The following is a 21,812-nucleotide window of genomic DNA, read 5'->3' as shown; positions in this document are numbered from 1 at the left end:
ACTAACAACGACACAACTACAACCACAGCAACCCTGCAGACTAACAATGACACAACTACAACCACAGCAACCCTGCAGACTAACAACGACACAACTACAACCACAGCAACCCTGCAGACTAACAACGACACAACTACAACCACAGCAACCCTGCAGACTAACAACGACACAACTACAACCACAGCAACCCTGCAGACTAACAACGACACAACTACAACCACAGTAACCCTGCAGACTAACAACGACACAACTACAACCACAGTAACCCCGCAGACTAACAACGACACAACTACAACCACAGCAACCCCGCAGACTAACAACGACACAACTACAACCACAGTAACCCCGCAGACTAACAACGACACAACTACAACCACAGCAACCCTGCAGACTAACAACGACACAACTACAACCACAGCAACCCTGCAGACTAACAACGACACAACTACAACCACAGCAACCCTGCAGACTAACAACGACACAACTACAACCACAGCAACCCTGCAGACTAACAACGACACAACTACAACCACAGTAACCCTGCAGACTAACAACGACACAACTACAACCACAGTAACCCTGCAGACTAACAACGACACAACTACAACCACAGTAACCCCGCAGACTAACAACGACACAACTACAACCACAGTAACCCCGCAGACTAACAACGACACAACTACAACCACAGCAACCCTGCAGACTAACAACGACACAACTACAACAGTAACCCCGCAGATTAACGACACAACTACAACCACAGTAACCCCGCAGACTAACAACACAACTACAACAGTAACCCCGCAGACTAATGACACAGCAACTACAACCATAGTAACCCTGCAGACTAACAACGACACAACTACAACCATAGTAACCCCAGAGAACACCCCAGCCGTAGTAACTACAACTACACTAACCACAGAGACCACTAACACATCTTCCGAAGTTCCCGCACCTCCTCCTCCTTCTCCCACCATGTCCATCACCACAGACACAACCAATAGCACAGAGGTGACTCCACCCACAGCCGGACCCCCACCCTCTCCACCTGCTTCCATCTCCACCTCCAGCTCTCTCCCTACTAACACCTCCCCAGGCAGTAGCACCGTAGTCCCCACTGGAAATACCACCACCCCTAGTCCCTCAACAGCAACCTCTGGAGGTAGGACTAATAACGTGATGGGTGCTATTTTGCACAAAATGATTCACGTGTGACTTTTAATTTACAAGTCGGATAGTATTCAGTAAGTGAGTCGTCATTGTTGGCTGTGCTTTAGGGTCCTTAGTTTGATTCTTACATAATGTTTTTTCTACGGTATAGTGACTGACCGTACTGCCGAAACAACTGGTCTGACTGATTCCACTGAACCAACTAGTGGAACGACAACAGTCTTGCTCACCGCTGCTCCAACCTCCTTCACCACCGACACTATCAACCCAACACACACCACCATGCGGCCAACAGACATGACCAACAACTCCACCGCAGCACCCCCACCCATCACCACCCTGGCTCCATTCATAGGTTTGTACCTGTCTCCAAACTGTAAGTGTTTGATGTTATTTAAATGGTCGCCCTTGAAGCCACTTGGTGAGATCAAGAAAGAGCTTAAGGCAGTGGTGTCCAACCATGTGCCATCAAGAGCCATGTGTATGCAGATTTTTATTGCAACCAATCAGAACAGCATCTGATTTCACAGATTATCACACCAAGACAGCTGGTTTAGGGTCTAGTGTGATAAAATAATGTATATATTAGGGATGGCACGACATGCTTATCTCACGATATGATTCGATACACGATATGTGGTCCAAATAATTCAGTACAACCACGATACGATGTAATAAATAAAAGTTCAATGACAACAAAGCATGACTGTGCAGAATTATGTTTATTTCTGCGCCACAGAACTTTCTAGCAATGGCACTGGCTTGCTAGAATGTAAACAACAATTTAGAAATGTCATTACAAAGTGCAAATAATATAATTTGGATGGAGAGCTTCTGAAATTGTGATGGTCAAGCCGTCTCATTTGTGATTACTACAGCAGAATAAAATGGAGCTAATATCATGATTAATTTTTCTGACCCACAAAATGTATTGTCACATTTATATTACGATATATTGAATTTCGATATATTGTCCCATCCCTAGTATATATAGTGTAAGAGTGGATTTATAGTATAGCATACGAAAGCGGAAATTATACAGTTAAGAAGAGAAAAAATCAGAGACAAAACTCAGATGGCAAGTTGTTTAATGCATATTTTTTCTTTCAGTGTGTCCTTCCACCCCGTGTCCAGTTGAAAGCGTCTGTCTTAACGGCACCTGTCAGTGTCTCTCTGGTAGCTACCTGCAAAATGGCCGTTGCATACAAGGTAAGGACATTGCCATATAGCAGCATTTCATGTCTGGTGTGATTAAATACGATGATTGATGATGGTGGTGGCGATGAGGCTTTTGCCGAAAGACTTTTGCCTCATTTCCCCCTGCTTCCTCTCTCCGCAGGCCAAGTGTTCCCGGGCCAGCTTCATCTCACCTCCTTGACATTTCAAAGTGAAATGAGCAACAGGTCCTCAAGGATATTTCAGGACACAGCGGCTCAGATCTCAGCGGTGGTAAGTTTCTGTACTCACAAAGCATGGCGGATACAGTATGTTCTCCCTTCTCAGCGAGTGAACCACATGTTTATTCTACTTTATAGCTCAGAGATGCCCTCGAAAATCAACGGGGATATATAAGGTCGGACGTTGTACAACTGGCGTAAGTGTCTCCTCTTTCTCCTGCACAGAGCATATTATTATCATACCTTATCAAGGGGTTCTTAGCTCTTGTGGTGCTTCTTTATAATTCCCTAGGCCAGGCAGTGTACAAGCAACTGTGAATAACGTCTTTGAAGATACCAATTCCACTCAACAGTCCATTGATGCGGCCATTAAAGTGGCCATAGGCAACTCACAGGGCAGCGATGGGTTGCTGGCTAATGCAACATTTCTAGGTATGTATCACTAATGCACTATTCTATGTATAACAAGGGAAGGGCAGAACCTGACTTGTATGGGCCGCATGTTGCATTAAAGGTCCCATATTGCGGAAAACGGCATTTCCCTTGCCCCTTCCATTTCCCTTGGAAGTGCTGTGTAAACATTGTGAAAGTATTAGAAATATTAGAAAACAGAGCCTCTAAACGAGCCGCTTGGACTTCCGTAACTTTGTGGCTTCACAACGGTTCGCTCATTATCATTTGTCCTCCTACAACACCAGAAATAATAAATAATAAAGCAGTTGAGCAGTTGCCATTGTTTATTTACCGGAGAGTTTTCCCTACCTGTCGCTGCCGGGCTGTGGTGTCTCGCATTTCACTCTCGAAACGGTTAGCCAATCAGAACAGGGGGTTGTTAATATTAATGAGACTTAAAGACACAGCAACAAAATCAGCCTGTTATTGGTAAGGCTGATTTTGAGAGATGCTGGAAAATGAACATGTAAAAATGGATTGAGAGTGTTTTTGGTACATGACACCACACAAAAAGCTTTTAATGGACCTCAAGACATAAAACAAAACACTGTAAAATATGGGACCTTTAATATTTGTAGCAGCATTTGTAGACTCTCAAATGCATTGTCAAATGTGCCTGTTCCCTATATTATCTGTCTCAGGGACGAACCTGTGTGAGCAGGACCCAGTTCCCTGTGATCTCTTCACGGCTACATGTTCAAATAAAAATGGCCAGGCTGTTTGTTCCTGTAAAAGTGGCTTCATCTCCAGTGTGTACTCAAACACAAGCTGCAGAGGTAACAGCGACTGTTTATCTACTGGATGGATAAATGTGTATCGAATTCATCATGGCTTATGTCAGGTTTGAAAAAGCAGACTGTTTCAGTGTTTATTTTTATGTTTAAGTTGTGTCTTGTACTATAATTATATTGCCATAGTGCTATAGATTATTGTAGGCTCATGTATGATGGGAATACACTGAGAGCCGAGAAAGAGAAGCATTCACACAGACGAAGGCCCACGGGGTCTGAGCACAAGTTCAAGTGAAATATTCCTGTCTGGCCCACAGCTGAGAGAACTGTAACAGAGAGCGCTTATCCTCATTGAAATACTTTTGTGTGAGAAATAGGGAGAGAAGCAACAGGGAGAGAGGGACGGAGAGACTCAGAGACAAGGTCAAGTGCTGCAGACTTTTCTCCAGGCTGACCCTTGCCCCTAGCTTCATATATCTCCTTAATTTATTCCTTTGCAATGGGGTCGTTTCCCTGGAAACAAGTGGAAGAATCACGACTCTCCGTCGTCGGAGGGTTGGATTGCTTGTGACCATAAGAGCAGCTATAAGGAGAGCTACAGACACATGCTGGGTGCTCTACAGTTGCTTTCCCAAGAAAAACATAATGTACTATTATGCGCTCGTCACTGATGGTCATCATTCAGCCTCCATTTCAATGCACTGCAAGAGGTTCTCATTACACTCGTGCTCTCGTTTCCCGTGCAGCCAGGCGTACTTCTCTGTCTGCTATGTCTGAGACTGAAATAGTAGGTTATTGTTCTCATTTCAGTCTCTTTGTACAGAACTTAGTGTTTCTGTAAGTCATGATGTGTCAACTTCTCTTCATAGCTTGTCCAAGTGGGCAGAGGGCAGAGGGAGACACGTGCCAACCGTGAGTAGCCACATCTGTTTTTTTGTTTATGAAGTGAGTTTCCGTGTCCATCAAGGATTTGGGGAGGGGTTGGGGGTCTGTGAAGCAACTGGCTCCCCCATGTGGATTCAAGGTTAAACTGCATAAAATAGGAACAAGATAGTCAACTATGAGTCTCTAGTAAAGGCCTGAAATGGGAATCTAACTGCTCTTTTGTCTTTCAGATGCTCATTTGGCTACGCTGGGTTCAACTGCAGTGACTGTAAGTTACTGCACAGATTCAAAGGCAAAATGCAGTAGTAGCAGTCGTAAAAGTGCTGCATTGATCCCAAAAATTGATCATATTTCTGCATGTGTGTCTATATAGCGGCTCTTCTGGCAGTGGTGGTCATCTCCTGTGTACTAGGAGGATTTCTGCTCATCTTGGTGCTGGCCTTGTTCATATACTGCTGCTGGTGAGCATATTAAAAAAGCAATATCTCCTCCCCACCTCACAAGCCCTTGTATTGATTTACTCTTCTCCTACTGTATGTAATGATCAATCCACAGCTCTCTGGAGAGAACTGCATCTTTTTTATAAACTTTGAACCACATCAAATTAGATATATTCGGCTCATTTCACATCCTCTACTGTCTGTACTTCAGCAGGAGATGCTCAAAGAGAAAGCCTGAATACAGCAATAGTCCGTACCCAACGGAGGACTTAAGTGGCCCCTGGCCCATTCAAGGCATCACCCCCATTCCTCGGGCCAACACCAACTGGGATGCAGCCCCTTCCATAGAGATGACAGAGGGGGGCAGCACTCACACCCTGGTGGACAAAAAGCACCAGACCAACGGAGTGGTGAGTTTCCATAGATGTTCCTCTGTCGCACTGTAGGCAATCGACCGAACTGCCACAACCTCACAGTGTTGCATAGTGTTTCTCATCCGCTAACTCAGTATTTAGTCTGTGCTGTCGCCCCACCTCGTTGCATCCAGACTGCACCTGCTTTCTAACTCACTGCCATGTTACCACCCTCTGTCACTTCAGAGACAGATTAGACGCTTTGATACCATATGTTTTCAATCCTATGCTCACCAGTATGTTACTCCAGATCATCCACAATGTATGTAGCGCTAGCATGTAGATCACCCCACGCTCCCTGCTTTGCCTGACTCCCAGTGTGTTGCTTTAGGGGCTTCACATGGCGCAGAAAGGATGGAAAAAGGTAAGGCATGGCTTTGCTTCCAAACTTTGATTTGCCACTATGCCCCCCTGCTGATGATTTAGATAGGCCACAGTAAGAATAATGATGGTGTGATTTGATGGTGTGATTTTCAGGGTGATGGGAGGCTTCATGAACACTGTGAGGAGACTGTAAGGGGAATTTCTGATTGTTGTGGAAAGCAGTGTGCTTTCAATTCAAAATCTAGTGACTGACACAGCCGGTGCTAGAGTTTATGAATAGTCATGAATAGTTATCATTCTCATTGCACGTTGGTGGCTCTCATTGCTTGTGTGTGTGCACATTCTAGGGTGCACGTGCGAGTTCATGTGTCTGTGTTGGCTTCTGTGAATGTTTGTGCGTGTGCGCGTGTGAAGTCCCTATATCTCAAAGAGACTAATAAACTCAATGGTTCTGCTGACATTTCAGTCGGGGTCGTACGATCTGAACCCAGATGGAATGAAGACCTTCAAAGGTAAAAACCCCTCCCGATACTCCTACCTGGTTCAAGGCCATGAGAACCCCTACTTCTTGCCAGGAGATGACACGAACAAACTGAACATCTAGGGAGTCGGAAAGGGAGTCCATGTGGAAATGAGGAATACCACACGGAAACCGATCAAAAAGAAGTCACTGAATTGAAACTCTGGGAATATGGGCACATTGTTTTCCTGAGCAGGACACAGTACTGTCTCAGCAATGGCAGGTTATTTATCAAGATACATGGGAACTTGCTTGGATTAATGACAAATCACAAAGGACGTCAAATCAAGACTCAACAACCACCAAAGAGATTCATCCGTCACTCATGTTAAATACAAACAAGAATTTTTTAACAATTTTTTAATGAGATTGTGTGTATCATATGTCTGTTCTTTGGAGTGAGCTAAATGTTACTGATCATAACCAGTAGATGTCACTATTGTTCAGTATAATTCCCTTACACTTCTTAATGGAACAGGTGACTTTTGTATGCTTTAAAGAAATCATTCCGTAGTTTCAAAATGAACATAGTAATGCTGTGTGATTCATATCTTGCTAATTGCACTTAACTGTGTATCACGTTTACCACATGTTTTGCTGGGAAATCAAAGGTAAATGGAGTGTGAGAGTGTTGGGGCTTTTGGGGCTGCTAGATATTTTACTATATGATTGTTTTCTCGAAAAACTAACTTTTGAATGGCTAAAGGGGCTGGATCCCTCGTTTGGGGTATTTCTAAAGGGATTTATTTTGTAGCAGTCTGGAGCTGAGTACCGTCTCTATTTGTGTGCATATGCTTCCCTGTTGAAGCTGCTGCACTTGCAAAATGTGCCTGTTTTGATGGTCTGTTTGAAGAATAGGAAACATTATGCAAACCCCGTGATAAAGCCTGTCTCTTGGATGTGCCAATTATCACTTGTATACATTTCTTTTGAAAACATGAGCCTGAAGTCTCTTATGTATGTTTGTCCATGTGTCTCTGAGACAGTGCACTATTTTATAAGTGTGTAAACTTTTGTAAATAATAAAAGATCTTTCGGCAGAGAATGTATGTGTATGCAATGGAAATAAATAAATTAATTTAAACACGACACACCTTGTTTTGTTATTACTGATGGATGTAGTAAATATGACTGCATTATGTAAGTGCTTTAACAGCTTCATCATCCCCTAATTCAAACTTTTGTGTCCTTCTGAGTGTTTTACAGCAAGATTTTATTTGTGTGTCGGTAAGCATTAGCTGTGTAGAGCAGAGGGAGGTACAGTGAGTTCATATGTGACTCATATGGACAGGGTTGGAAATGGCCCTAACTCTCGGCCAGTCTAAATCTCTGAATTCGTCAAAGCACCAAGACTACAGATCCTTCACTGACCTCTTGCAGACCGTGTAATAGGACACTGCCAGATATGGCTAATGTGGCTGCCAAATAACGCTGTCTTAAGAAAAGCTGCTAGATCCACAACCTCACATTTGCGATGACATGTCCCCTATCCAGAGCCTGGTACAGAGAAACTGAAGACACAGGTTTACAGGAGTATATCTACTTTAAAAGTTTTAGAATAAACTGTGTCCTCGGAGTCCTTGACAAGACTCTTTCTTCTACCTTCTGTCCCTTCGTTAAGGCCTGCAGCTATTCTCACATGTGTCTGAGAAATCAAATGGAAATCAGCATCTGCAAAGGTTGAGTAAGCAGCTGCTGCCTTTGCAGCATTTTGCCACTCTCATTCAAACTGAATAATATGTGAAAGATTTCATCTGCACCAGTAGCATTGGTGCAGCTCACTCATAATTCATTTCACAGTTGCAGGCTTTTGGATGTAATTGAATGGCCGCATTAATCACAGTGTTAATGGGATCATTCCTTTCTGGTTGTCAGGGGATTGATATTATCAGTGCATTTTACTGAGCAGTTCTCCATCTCACTGCCTACTGTGTTGCACCTTGTCACCCTAGAGTGCTAATGCCCCAGTCTGGCCTCAGGACGAGGTCTTATTTTAGTGTTTGTGTAAAACTTGGCTGGCAGTGTGATGCCATGGCATTACAGCCTAGGAGTGTGTTCCTCACAGGCTCTTAAAAGCAGGGATTTGGTTTGCTGGGAGGCTAAAGCTGGCTTTGCCAGGCCTTAATCTTGGGCATTGGGTCACTGGAACACACTCTGACTGGCATACAGGGGGCTCAAATCAGGGGAATGATGCACATGTGGTTCCACTGTTGGTTTATGTTTGCATGTGTAGATTCATGTGTGTGTGTGTGTGTGTGCGTGTGTGTGCGTGTGTGTGTGTGTGTGTGTGTGTGTGTGTGTGTGTGCAGAATCCTGCTCTGCAGCTTAATGCCAGGGTCGGATTTTAACACCCACCCATCTGCCTGTGAGTAAAACCGCACAAATGAAGCAGGGAGCTCCTAGCAGGGAGCAGGGAATGCAGTGTAGAACAGTTCACTTTGTACCAGTGAACATTTACTGTCACATTATAGCCAAAGTCTGGCTAGAGCCCTGAAGCAACTGACAATGTAATAACTGCTGGATAATGAAATAACTTGTCAAAATGTAATGAGAATGTCTCTCTAAATGGGTCAAGAATTTAATAAAACCTGTTAATGTGATAAATTACATCACATTATTACATTAACCTGCAATATTACTTCAAATGGGGAGTAACATATTTTTAGCTGATGATGTAATAATAACAATGACTAATAAAGTAATACATCTATTCTTCTTTTACTTATGATTTATTGCATTATTAGTCATTATTACATCATTAATTACAATTACCTTACATCTCTTATGAAGTAACAAACACTGGTTAATGTAATAATTTGATGTTATTACATCATACAGCAATTTATTACATTAACAGGTTTTATTACATTTTCAACTCTTTTAGAAGGACATTTTATTACATTTGACAAATCATTACATTATCAATTGCTAATCTGTGGTGTCACACAGATGGATGATGAATGAATTAAGGAGAATGAATTGAAAAGATGAGAAAGGTGACTGAGAGCAACCAAGAGATCTCTGGATGTAGGTTCATGTCCTGTGTTAGAACTGTGGGGACTATTATAAAATAAAGCTCACTTGTGTTTACACAAACATTATGAGTCTAAAAAGTCTCCCGCTCCAGTCCGTGGAGCAGGTCCAGGTTGTACATCTTAGTGACATCACAGATTAGGGAGTTGGCCAAACACTTCTCTTTAATTTCTGCTATACGGGGGATAAAAGTGAACGTTCACTGATTGTTTGTGTCTCTGGATTCGAGCTTAGGCAGAAAGTTGCTCATGTTCACCAATTCTGATTCAACTATCCTAAGCTTCAAGAGTAACATACCACAGTTGTCATGTGAAAACCTTGTGAGTCCACTTTTGGTGATTTTCATGTTTTACTTCATTTGAAGGATTACATGGTCCTCAGTGGGATGAAACAAACTCTATGACCCAGTGAATAAACACAAAATGTCATGTTAGTCAAGATAAAATAAAGCTGTTTTTCCTAGTTCCTGAAAAGCTGACATTGTGGAAATACAAGGTTTTCACCAGATATTAGCGATCTGTAAATTTATAAATTATGTGTGGAATGGAATTCCCCATTAACCTTAGAAGAGTACTTTGAATTTTACACTTCATTTTATACTTGGGGACCCTTAATCTGTAATGAACACCTCTGTACGCTATGCTGAAGCCAAGCCAGTGGCTCTCCTCTGCTCTGTGGAGGAATTCATTGTATATTGTGCCAAGTCCGGCCCTGTCTGGTGCAGCCCATCCCATCAGCCCACAGGCTCAGCTGACTGATCGATAGACCACTTAGCGGCCGTGAGCTACACATCCCAGTCATTTGACCTGCCGGAGCTGTGGGAATGGGCACGCAATCCAATAAGTATCGAGCCACAGAGCAACCGAGCCGGGCCCGTCGACGTGAGGAACTTCCTGCTCCCCGAGTGGCCTTTCTCAGGGTTTGGAGATAAAGAGCCGCTCTGGAGACTCAGCCCGTCTCACTTAGTCAGACACTTGTGGTGAGATAAAGCTGCGGCTCCACTATCTATTGTGCACTGCAGGCTGATTGTGCAAGCGACAACCCCTGCTTACATGTAGGGAAAATAAGGTGTTCTGAGATAGTCTTGAACTGTGTATACACCTGCTGAATTCACCTGGATCTATTTTCTTATCTCCTCCCTACTATGCATCCCTTTCATCTTTTCTTCCATCCTGTCTCAAAAAGAAAAACATGCTGGAAGAGGGTGGTGAACTAAAGATATCCAAAAATAACTCTTCAATCTGTTTCCTCAAAATGTGTGCTGCAAGTTACTCAAAAGAGACATGTGTTACATGCTACATATTAATAATTATATGGCAATATCACTTTCTGTGGAGAGCAATGACTTATATACGATTATATACAACTTTTGGCCAGCAACACACCTAAAAAGAATTGCAAATGGGCCACCTTGGTAAATACATTTGGCAATGTAGAAGCTACAATTTTGTCTAAAATGTTTCTTTTTAAGTAATCTGTGCTTCCATTAGGAAAAGGTTATGATTTGGGCTTTACAACAATAGAGTTACTGCGAAAGTTTACCTGGAAGCTTTTAAATAAAACAGATACGAAAAAATGTTAGCAAAAGGATTAGTAACTCAAGGAACAGTAACTCAAAAGTAGCTGGAGCAAGTATACAGTTAAAATATTGACTCATTAGATTATATATAATATACTCTTCAGAGCAGGATGACCTACCGCTAACACCATTCATAAATTCTTTTTTTTTTTTTTTTCAAGCACATAAAGATGACAAAAACCCTAAATAGGAATATTATAGATGTGGGGAGTGCTGGGACACCACAACCAGCAGGGAGATTTCTTGACTGCAGCAGATGGAGACGATAGTTTGCAAACACTCAAGTTTACAATGCATGATTGCCAACAAAACAATCTAATAAATTCCTGCCAAAAGGCCCACAAAGGAAGCTGAAGCCACCTGCTCTACTACTTTATAGCAGCGAAAGACTAGAATTCCCCCCCTCTGTTATTCTTGTCCTCCAATTCTCCATCCCTTTCCTCTGCTCAATTTTCTCTCCCTCCCTCCCTTCTTCCCCTTCTTCTGTCTCTGTTTTGTCACACAGAAGGCTGTAATTCACTTTCGCAAATGTGGCCCTGCAGAAGCCAGTGGAGTATATAAACCTATGAAACATTTCCCAGCAACCTTGGCTCCCCCGGCTGACAGCTGCCAGAGAAACCCCACGGTCCTCCTCAGCCTAACACCTCCTTGATATAATTATAAATCAGGGGTGTAGTGGAGGGTGAAGCCACCTGAACTCAGCTCACACACCCTTTTGATTCACAGAAAACAGTTTGTGCTCCTTTTAAGACTGACATAAATCTGAATGAGGTAAATTCATGAATGTTTTTCTGAAAGTATAATTGAATTTTTGCCTTTTGATGAACACTGACTGGAGTTCATATGCCCACCTTTTTATTTACCACTACATCACAATGACACCTCTCCCCTCCATCTAATCGTCTTTTCATCCTTCATTCAGCCACTCAGCATCTATCTCACTCTTCATATCCTTAGGCTCCTCTTGCCTTTTATCTATCAACTAAAAATCACTTTCCACTTGGTGGGAATGCCTGCCATTTCAATGACATTTCTATTAAAGTGGTAAATATTGCAATTAAAATGATGTAAGGCAGGAACTACAGTCAAAAGTTTGGACACACCACATTTTTCTTTAATTTGACTATTTTCCCACATTTTAGAATAATAGTAAAGACATCGAAACTATGAAATAACACAAATGGAATTATGCAGCGAACAAAAAAGTGTTAAACAAATCAAAACTATCTTATATTTTAGGTTCTTTAAAGTAGCCGCCCTTTGCCTTGGTGGAAAGGCAAAGGCTTTGGAAAGAAATTCATACAGAGGCATCAACTTCACTATTTATATTTGTCAAAGAAACACATTTCAAGCATTTAAGCATAAGTCTTTAGATCAAAATGGCTTTAAGATAATGCAAAACATTGTACATTCAGTCAAGTGTGTCCAAACTTTTGACTGGTAGTGTATTGGTGGCTTTACCTTGAATGGTAAAAAAAAAAAAAAGGAACTAATGGATTCACACTCTTTTCCTATCCATAACTGCACTCTGTCAAAGTGACCTACTAATCTGATTGGCTACAACCTGATTTGTTATCCCCCCCCCCCCCCCCCCCTCCTCCTTGTTATCTGAGGCAGTAGAGGAGAGTGGAGCTGGAGGCCTTGGAGGCTGAGTGCCAGCAGCTAATGCAGTGCAGAGCCAGACAGACAATCATATTGATGACTGTTGGAGGCTGGGAGAACGGTGAGAAAGACCCGGCGCCGAGCGGGCATTAGTCTGAAAGGGCATTAAGCCTTCCGGTTCCTAGACAAACAGCAGCAATCTGATGAAAGGGAGAACAGTAAATATGATTGCAGTTAATATCAGGTGCTTCAGCAGAGCCTCGGAGAGAGAGCGCTGATACCTTGAGCTCCCTCCATTAATCCTCCTCAATTTTGAAGATCAAGTACAGCCCAAGTTCACCCCAGAGAGTAAATACCACATCAGGTGACAATGACTCACCACAAATTAAATCAGTGTCTCACAAATAGATGAAGTAGAATCTACCCACACTGTATATATAGCGTATATACAATAAAAGAAAAGAAAACTACTACCAATTTCTCTACAAAGGAAAGCGTTTGTGGATTTGTAGCTGTGCCTGTTGTGTGTGTATGGTAAAGCTGCTGATCCCAAGCAAACTCTGTCTGCAGTCAGTCTTGTCTGCTCTCATTTATCTATTTATCTGCCTGTTTTTGTTTACCTTGTCTGAACTGGTAAGTCACGCAGTTCTTGGTGGGTGGGGGCTTTGGTGAGAAACTGAGTCATGCTCACTTTAGGGGCCTTTTTTTAGGCTACTATGTGTCACAGACACCTCTTCTACTGCATTTGTGGAATAAAGTGATATATACTATATATATATATACTTATCACACTGGATCTACTGTCTGCTGTTATTGTGCAGAGTAGATCTGCAAAAGACACTGAATCTCAGCATTTAAGCCATATGTGAGGACAGCTGATATCATGTAATATAGAGTTTATAGCAAAGGTGTCTAAAGTGGGACCCATGTCAAAATATTTTTAGCTTGCAATGGTTGATATGAAATTCAATATTTTGTCAATAAAGTGGTATGGCCCAAGCTGACACTTGGGCCATACCACTTTACTTACAGACTTACAGATACAGTTAGTGAGCAGGTAGGGGTTCAGTGTCTTGCTCAAGGACACAGAGTCAGGTCACATGACTGGTGATGGTCGCAGTGGCTGCTGCTGTGGTCAAACCTGTGACCTTCACCCATGAAGGGACGGTCTGTCTAACCACCAGGCCTCCCTGCCACCAGAGAAAATATCTTGAGGCTATCAGCTCTAAGGTTATCCATTTATCAGTTCTATAAATAATCAATATGTAATAGCACAGGCATTTTGGGCCCACCATCCATGCTTTGTTTTGGCACTTGGCCCACCATGAGAAAAAGTTTGGCCATGTCTGACATGTACTGTAGTTTCCATAGTGAGTAAAATGCTTGGTTTCCTTATTCTGTGATAGTATATCTATAGCACATCACAGAATAATGACTCAAAGCACTTCCACAGAATGTATTGAATGTGTATGTACTAATATGTATGATCTGATTTCAGCTGTCCACTTTTAAAGAGACACCAACAGGTACAATAGTTGCACACACAGATGAATGTCAAGAAATTGTGATGCTCGATATGTGTGTGCAAAAAAGAAAAACTGAGATATTTACGCAATATAACATTTTATCTACAGTTTGAGTATTGCAATACTGTTTAGCACAAAGTTATTAAACTCAGTTATTATTCTGCTTTGTTATACAGCATACAGGGGAATGAAAAGAGAGATGCAAGAGAGGGAATGGACGTTAATGAGGAAGTCTTGACCTCAACTACTGTAGTTTCCATAGTGAGTAAAAATGCTTGGTTTCCTTATTGTATTGTATTTTGCACTTAATGACATTTTGCCTTTTTCAAGCTGTAAAGCACTTTACAACATTTGTTTTGAAAAATGCTATACAAATAGTGTATTGTTATACGCAGTGTTAGTACTCTGTGATATAGCATGCACAGTATATCAGCTCTATACACCACAGTATACTGACGCAAAGCATTTCCACAGACTCTACAGTGTGTGCCCTATTATCTGATTGCAGCTCTGGCCTTGCGGTCCCTGCGGAGCAGTCGGAGCACATGCAGACCCAGTTTGTGACCTATTTGTGGGGTCAAGAGACATCCTGGACCTCCTGCCCCGCCCCGAAATGTGTACATCAGGCCAGCCATCGCCGCTCCCCAGAGGAGGGAGGAGGTTAGCAGATGCCTCTGAATCAATTTGGCCAAAGACCCATAACGACCTCTGCTATAATTAATGGGAGTGTTTGGAGTGTAGGACACACCCCCACACCCCCTCTGCCCTGCTGACTATGCAGAGATCACCGCTGTCACTTCACTGTCACCCACACGTAACAGATCATGACTGGAAATGGTGGTTGGTGTATGTGTGTGCGCATGCGTGCATGTGTGTGTTTATGTGTGTGTTTGTATGAGTACGTGTGCATATGCTCACATGATGCAACAATCTAAAGAGATGTGAAATCTAACTTGCAATGATACAATGTATGGCATTATGTGATGTAGTGGCAAATAAGAAGATAGATAAACTGTCAGAGCGCCAGTTGGTGGTCATCATTAGTCAACCAACCATCAGTATAATTAAAAATCAATTCTATTAAATTATATTTTTTATAAAAAAGCAATAATTTCTGTTTTTTTCCTTAATACATGCTATCTTTGATACTCCTTACTACCACATATACTATGAATTTATATCATACTCTAATTATTTATGTCAACCATAAAAGGTGGATAGACTCTATTGTGTTTTTTCTGAGGTTGTTTCATACTTGAGGTTTGAGGCCAAACTTTTGTAAAAGCGTGATGCAATAATTGAATTCATGCAAAAATTGTTGTAACAATTTATAACAAAATATGGTTTGGTTTGAAGTTTAATCATTTTGAGTGGTGAAGGTGTGTACGGTGTGTGTGAAGCATTGCGATACTCAAAATGTAGAAAAAACGTATTGTTGTAACTTACTGTTATTGTCGCAATTTTTTGAATAACCCCTGTTGTTCATTTTTTGTACCTGTTGGTGTCTCTGTGAAAGTAAACACTGTAACGAATCATGAGCGTGTTGTCTCAATGATTTCGGACAGTTCATTTAATGTTTTTTGTTTGAGGATGTTCATCCGGAAGTTTGCTCCAACCTTTACACCCAGATAATAACTGCTAATAATAGTATACACAGTATTAGTCACAGGTCCACCTCCCTAAGATATACTGTATAATCCTGTGACAGTGTCCACAAAGCCAGTCAACCACCTGATCATCACCAGACCAGCTTGGGACATTTCTTCTGCCTTTCTTCTTTTACCTTTTATTCAACACTTGCTTGTGTCACACACATCAGTACTGTGCAACACAAATTAGCAACATATGCGACTTCTCTTTTAATTCGCTTTAATTGAATGAAAACTCGAGGCGGGCGTCTGTGTGTACGGGGGCGTGTTTGTCTGTGCGGATCACTTCTTCATACCCCCAGGACCCAAGGAGGGGGGGGGTGCTGCCAGTTTGCCTTTGTGTCAAGGGACACAAACTGGCAGCACCCCAATTACCATGTGAATGAAGGGGGGGGGCTTCATTCAGATGCTGTGTGTCCTCTGTGTGAGCTACATGCAGGCAGACAAAGAGCGAGCAGCCGCTACGTAGCTGGATAGGCTGCCACAACTGTCTAACTCAGGGAGGAGGGAGGAGGGAGGAGGGGGAGTGGGAGGGGATCTCTCTCTCTCTCTCTCTCTCTCTCTCTCTCTCTCTCTTTCCTCTATCAAACTCAGCCTATCAGATGCTTTTAGCCACCTTACAGGCCAGAGGGGGGAATCAAACCAAGATAGGAGAATAAAGGGGGCAAAAGGCTCAAACAGCTATTCATACAGCGATTCAAACAGCCGTGATCATATCTGCATTATTATGTACATGGAGAGCAATACAAGATCTCAGCTTTCAGCTGCGGTCTTCACCCACTGATGTTGTGGATAGAGAGAGAGAGAGCATGAGAGATGTAAAGGGAGGGAGGGAGGGGGGACGGGGGTACGGGGAGGGGCTGAGAGAGGCAGAGAGAGAGAGAGCGAGAGAGAGAGAGAGAGAGAGAGAGAGAGAGAGAGGGGAAGAGGCGGACACACAGTAGCAGCAGGTTTGTGAGAGCAGCAGCCGGAGGAGGAGGAGGAAGGAGGAAGGAGGAGGAGGAAGAATCAGAGCGAAAGAAACAGTGTGGCTGCAGTCAGGAGGGACACACACACACACAAACACACACACACTGAGAGGGAGAGAGAGAGAGAGAGAGAGAGAGAGAGAGAGAGGAGGAGAGACAGAGAGAGAAGGTAAGAAGGCAAATGCTATCCTGTACATTTCTGTCCCCGTTTTGTCGGCCTAACGCCTCTCTTATTTCCAGCAGGATGAGGGGGGATGCTCTGCTATCTGGTGTGTGTTGTGTTGTTGTTTTTTTTTCTCCCTCTGTCTGCCAGCTGACGACATGCTGTATGTGGGGAGAGTACAGCGCCGTAGCACTGCAGAGTGATGCAGAGAGATGGAGGAAAGGGAAGGAGGGAGGGAGGGAGGGACGGAGGGAGAGGCAGCATTCTGCTCCACAGACACGAGGAAGTGAGGATAGACAGAGAGAGGGAGAGAGAGGAGGGGAAAACAGAAACACAGAGGGGGACAACAGACATCTGAATTGGCTGGCTGTGCTTTTCTGTGTGCTGTGTGGCGGTGAGGAGGCAGTGGGGAGGAGGGGGGGGGGGGTGCTGCTATTTGAGTGGCACTGCGCGGGGAGCGTGTCAGCTGTCAACACCGGGGGTTTTCCTCCATGTTGGAATTGATATACGATAAGTTTGCATCTGACCACACCCTCTCCTTCCTTATGAGATGAGATGCTGATGATGTGCGGCTTTGTGGGGGCATCTGTGTGTGTCTGTATGTGTGTCTGTGTGTGTGTGTGTGTCCAGTGTGGGAGTGTGTGTGTGTTCATGTCACATCTGAGATTCCCCTACGACGAGGTGTAGCTTTTGGTGTTTTGCCGTCATCCTTGGCTCGGCTGACGGAAATTATAGCGAAAAGAGAGAGGTTGGGGTAATCTGTCTCTCTTGCACTGCGTGTGTGTGTGTGTGTGTGTGTGTGTGTGTGCGTGTGAAAGGCATGTTGGACGCTGGCCAAACATGCTTAGCTTTGCCTCCCATTACTGTCAGGGCAGTGGATTAGCTGTGTGTGTGCCATGTTCATCCTAGAGCAGGTGAGGAGTCAAGCCAAGATGCTTCACTAAGTACTGACCAAGGCCATTCACGCAGACACATTCACTCTCAGCTGTGTGTGTGTGTGTTTGTGTGTGTGTCATAAGTATCATAAAAGCTTCATATAGATATTTCCATAGATATCCCAGCCACATGTGTGTTGTGTTTGTCTGTGTTGCACATGCAGAACGCACATGCACAAAATGTTCATGCCCCCACACACACACACTCACTCTGCTGTTGTAGAGAATGAAGCTGCAGTGCTAAATACTCATACTCCCCTTCTGGTCTTGGCGTCGGTCCTCTCTGGTTAACATTTGGTTCAAATTCATCACTTCCACCATTTGGTGCCTGATTCAGAAATGATATCTACCAGCATATTGTTAAAGCACGCAGCTCAGAATGAGAGTGTACGGCGATGAAAGTGGGACAGGAGCAGGGTCGACCCTCGTCATCTGGCAAAGTGAACGATGCAACCCTCTAAAAGACAACCTGCTCAGAACAGCTTGACCAGACATTTGTTGTTTGGCTTCTGGCTGCCAAGGCGTTTTCACAGCATAGTAGACAATGCATTTTCATAAAGAGCTGTTATATTCAAGGGGGTGTTTCGAATGATCTCTATACCCACACTGGCATCATTATAACCATTCCAAATAGCACATTTTGTGTTGTAACATCTTTATACATATTTTCGCACTGGATAAACAATGGTGTAAGCAGTTCCACAGCAGTATGTCTTGCCTTCATACCTAATGGAAACACAGTGAGAGTGGAAAGGAGGCCTTTAAGAATGACCTTGGCTTCTGCTAGGGCTTCCAGATGATAAATCTCAAGAGACTAATACACTCAATGCTGTCTGTGTCTGTGTTTATGTCTCTGTGTGTGCACGTGTGTGTGTGTGTGTGTGTGTGTGTGTGTGTGTGTGTGTGTGTGTGTGTGTGTGTGTGTGTGTGTGCCCCTTTTTGTGTCTGAGCATACAAAAAATACTAAGCGTGTCCTGTCCCAGTGCAGACAACAAAACGACAACAGCAGCACAGACCAAAAAAAACAACGGCATTCCTTGAGGAGAGAGGAAAACTCTCACAGCCGGGGTTTATCAATCCCGGCTCAGCGGCGGCATACGGTAGCCGCTCTGTAGCACCCTAAGGAGCTCATATGACTGCAGTCTTGGTGAGTCCGGGAGGCCTTATGAAACTCTTGGCAGTGTGTGTTGATAGCTGTGAGGGCCCGCTGTCTCCGGCCATATCCACTGGACCGTGTTCAGTTATGTTCTGCTGAACCTACTGACGTCAGGACAGAGAGCAAGGGAGTCATGGGCCTGTGTGTGTGTGTGTGTGTGTGTGTGTGTGTGTGTGTGTGTGTGTGTGTGTGAGAGAGAGAGAGACAGGAGGGTGAAGCAGGGACGGAGTGAAGGAATGTGGATAGATGAGAGAAACAAAGGGGCAAAAGGAAAGAAAGAGAGAGAAGGATGTAGTGGGAAGGGAACAGAGCCAGGATGTCTGTGTGTATGTGTGTGTGTGTGTGTGTGTGTGTGTGTGTGTGTGTGTGTGCAGTTATGCCCCTGGCCATCTCCTGTCCTTTTTGAGTGCAGCAGTGTGTGCACATTTGCGCCCAAAATGTAAGCATTTGTTTATGAATGAGTGCATGCACATGTCCATGAATAAGACTGTGTGTCCATTTGCTCGTTATCTTCAGGTTCAATCTCCTGTTCAACAAATGGTCACAGTAATGTGGTGATGGATGGCGGTGCTGATGGCTGAGCCGCCACAGTGACAGCGATCTGCATTTTAACTAATGCGTCTGGATGGATGCTCGGCGGCGGAGGCTGTTATCTGATCAGCTGACTCCTGAGGCTTTTGCGTGACCTCACAGGGGCTCCATCGTGTTTGTATGATCCGCAGCTAAGCCCTTAACTAGATTTCAACCGAAAAACGTCATTTTCGCTGGAGTCGAAACGCTAAGTGTGATGTCTGAGTCTATTTCTGGATCGGTGACGTTGGGTGATTTGATGATTAGTTGTGTTTTTGTGGCGATGCTGGATGTGAGGCAGCATGGAATCTGGTGCAGGTTTGTAGAACGAAAATCTAGCTCTTTCAAGGCCTGTTTTGCACACTATAATGAGAATGAACTAGTGTCGGTTTCTGCAATGTTTCGTCGTAAAGCCAGAGGTCAGGAAAAAGAGAATGTGGTGAATGAAATATTTTATTAGTTTATCTAGTAGTCTCTGGCCAGATGACTTCCTAAAATTAAAAGCAAATATTGAAATCACAACCACAGGACAACAATAAGACAGATACACAACATGTAGCACTTTAGTAGATATTAAAATGAATAGGTACACTCACTGGAAAGAAGCACACAGACCATGATGCATACTGTGAGAGGTTCAATGGCGTACGCATACCGGGCCTGTTATGGCTATGGTACAGTATCAGTTTACCATTAGAATATGGAGCAGGTGTGTGTGTCATCCCTACAAGCGCACACTGACCACAACAAAATATGCTTGACTACTATACATATAAACATATAAACATACCGTAGTGCTCCAGTGTGGGTACGACATAGTGTAGTTATGCGGTGAAAACATCAAAAACAGCCTCTGATCTTAGTATCCCACAGTTACATCACACAGTTTTGTCTCCTAGTCATTCTCCCACTCACTCTTGCCTCACTCCGTCCCCCTCCTTCCCATGATCCTCTAACCCCCATGGGTGCTGCTACTTGGAGGTGCTCCCATGATGCCTCTCTCTGATGACCTCACCACTCGGCTGTGAAAGCAGCTCCGCGGATGATGTCATCCTCCCAGGACTGTTACTGAACTGTTGCAGAGGGAGACTGTGTTATGCACCACGCTCCTTTGATTGTTTAAAAGCTGCAATTTCCAGACACGTCCATCATCAGTTTAATTATTCAGCAAAGCATCAATTAGCTGCAGTTTTCAGCTAATTAATCTTACATAGCTGAACTTATTTTTTCTGCTTAAATGGCTTTTGTTTTCTTTGTGCTGATTTTGACAGCATCAGTGGTTACAATAACAAAGGGGCTAATGATGGAGTAGTGAGAGATACCAAGAAGGATGACGATGCTGATGATGATGATGATGATGATGACATCTTCTTTCACCATTTTGCCCAGTGAGACTCTCCAGTCGTGTCGCCCACTGTGATTGGCTGGTCAAGCAATATGGTGCCTGTCACCTGTCTGCCACACACACACACGCGCACACACACACACACACACACACAGAAACTGAAACTACATAAAACTACATTTGTTAAAATATTTGTAAAAATAAAAACTAAACTAAAACTTTCAAACACACTCTGAAAACTAATTAAAACTAAACTGAAATTGAGATTAAAAAAAAAGACAAAGACAAAAAAAATCCCAAACTATAACAACCCTGTATCACTGTACTGCTACTGTGCTGAAACCTAACCAGTCGCACCATGTCTTTAATATAACTCTATTCTTTGCACATCACAGAGGGAGACATTAAATTTTCATCCAGCATTTATTCACCCCATCTACTACTTCTGCCTTTCAAGAGATGGGAGGAAGGAGATGGGAGAAAAAAATTAAAGGGTTTCACTGCCATGATGATTGTTGGTGACATAAATTCCACTAGTGAAATGAATCTTACTGGTATACATCCTCTATCAGGTATGCTTTCAGTGTAGTGTTTTGGTGAGAGTGTGAGACAGCTACTCCATCATTCCCACAGAAGCATAGCCTTGATGTCGACTTTTTACCCCCCTTTCTGAGTTATATATAGTTGAGTTAGGAAGAAAATCCCTGCTGCCACACTTGAGAATAAAGAGACTGTCTCTTGTGCTGCCTCCCTCCCCCTGCTCCTGTCGCTCCTCTCCTCTCCATCCCTCCGTCTCTCTCACTCTGTAATATTCTCTCTGTTCATTATTCATGAGCTCATTGCTGCCTCTGCTGAAGTTAATCTTATTCTGATTATGTACCTTCACAGCACACGCATGGATAGGTTGGAAAAATACTTTGGGTGAGGAGGAGAGAATATATACCTTAGCT

At 43.3% G+C, this 21,812-nt stretch overlaps 1 protein-coding gene across 1 annotated transcript; it reads left to right on the top strand.

Annotated features, from left to right (window-relative positions):
* The first annotated feature begins 1,455 nt into the window (after positions 1–1,455).
* On the top strand, positions 1,456–7,394 carry LOC139656757 (protein HEG homolog 1-like). Its single transcript, XM_071534375.1, has 11 exons — positions 1,456–1,549; positions 2,308–2,382; positions 2,513–2,622; positions 2,709–2,767; positions 2,863–3,002; positions 3,665–3,799; positions 4,624–4,666; positions 4,870–4,907; positions 5,013–5,100; positions 5,291–5,489; positions 6,283–7,394. The coding sequence occupies exons 1-11, from the start codon at positions 1,456–1,458 to the stop codon at positions 6,418–6,420; spliced, it is 1,119 nt and encodes a 372-aa protein (XP_071390476.1). The 3' UTR covers positions 6,421–7,394.
* Positions 7,395–21,812: the final 14,418 nt, after the last annotated feature.

Source organism: Centroberyx affinis, unplaced genomic scaffold (genome assembly GCF_046629955.1).
Source record: "Centroberyx affinis isolate AG114_WGS23_722 - 3 ecotype Tasmania unplaced genomic scaffold, CSIRO-AGI_Caff_v1 ptg002531l_1, whole genome shotgun sequence".
Taxonomy (NCBI): domain Eukaryota; kingdom Metazoa; phylum Chordata; class Actinopteri; order Beryciformes; family Berycidae; genus Centroberyx; species Centroberyx affinis.
This window is presented reverse-complemented; position numbering and strand designations above follow the sequence as displayed.

Bases quoted from the DNA above. Each gene is read 5' to 3' on its own strand.
- LOC139656757 (XM_071534375.1), top strand. From the start codon at position 1,456: ATGCGGCCAACAGACATGACCAACAACTCCACCGCAGCACCCCCACCC. The intron at 2,623-2,708 runs GTAAGTTTCTGT...TCTACTTTATAG, and splicing joins CGGCTCAGATCTCAGCGGTG to CTCAGAGATGCCCTCGAAAA. The intron at 4,667-4,869 runs GTGAGTAGCCAC...TTTGTCTTTCAG, and splicing joins GAGGGAGACACGTGCCAACC to ATGCTCATTTGGCTACGCTG.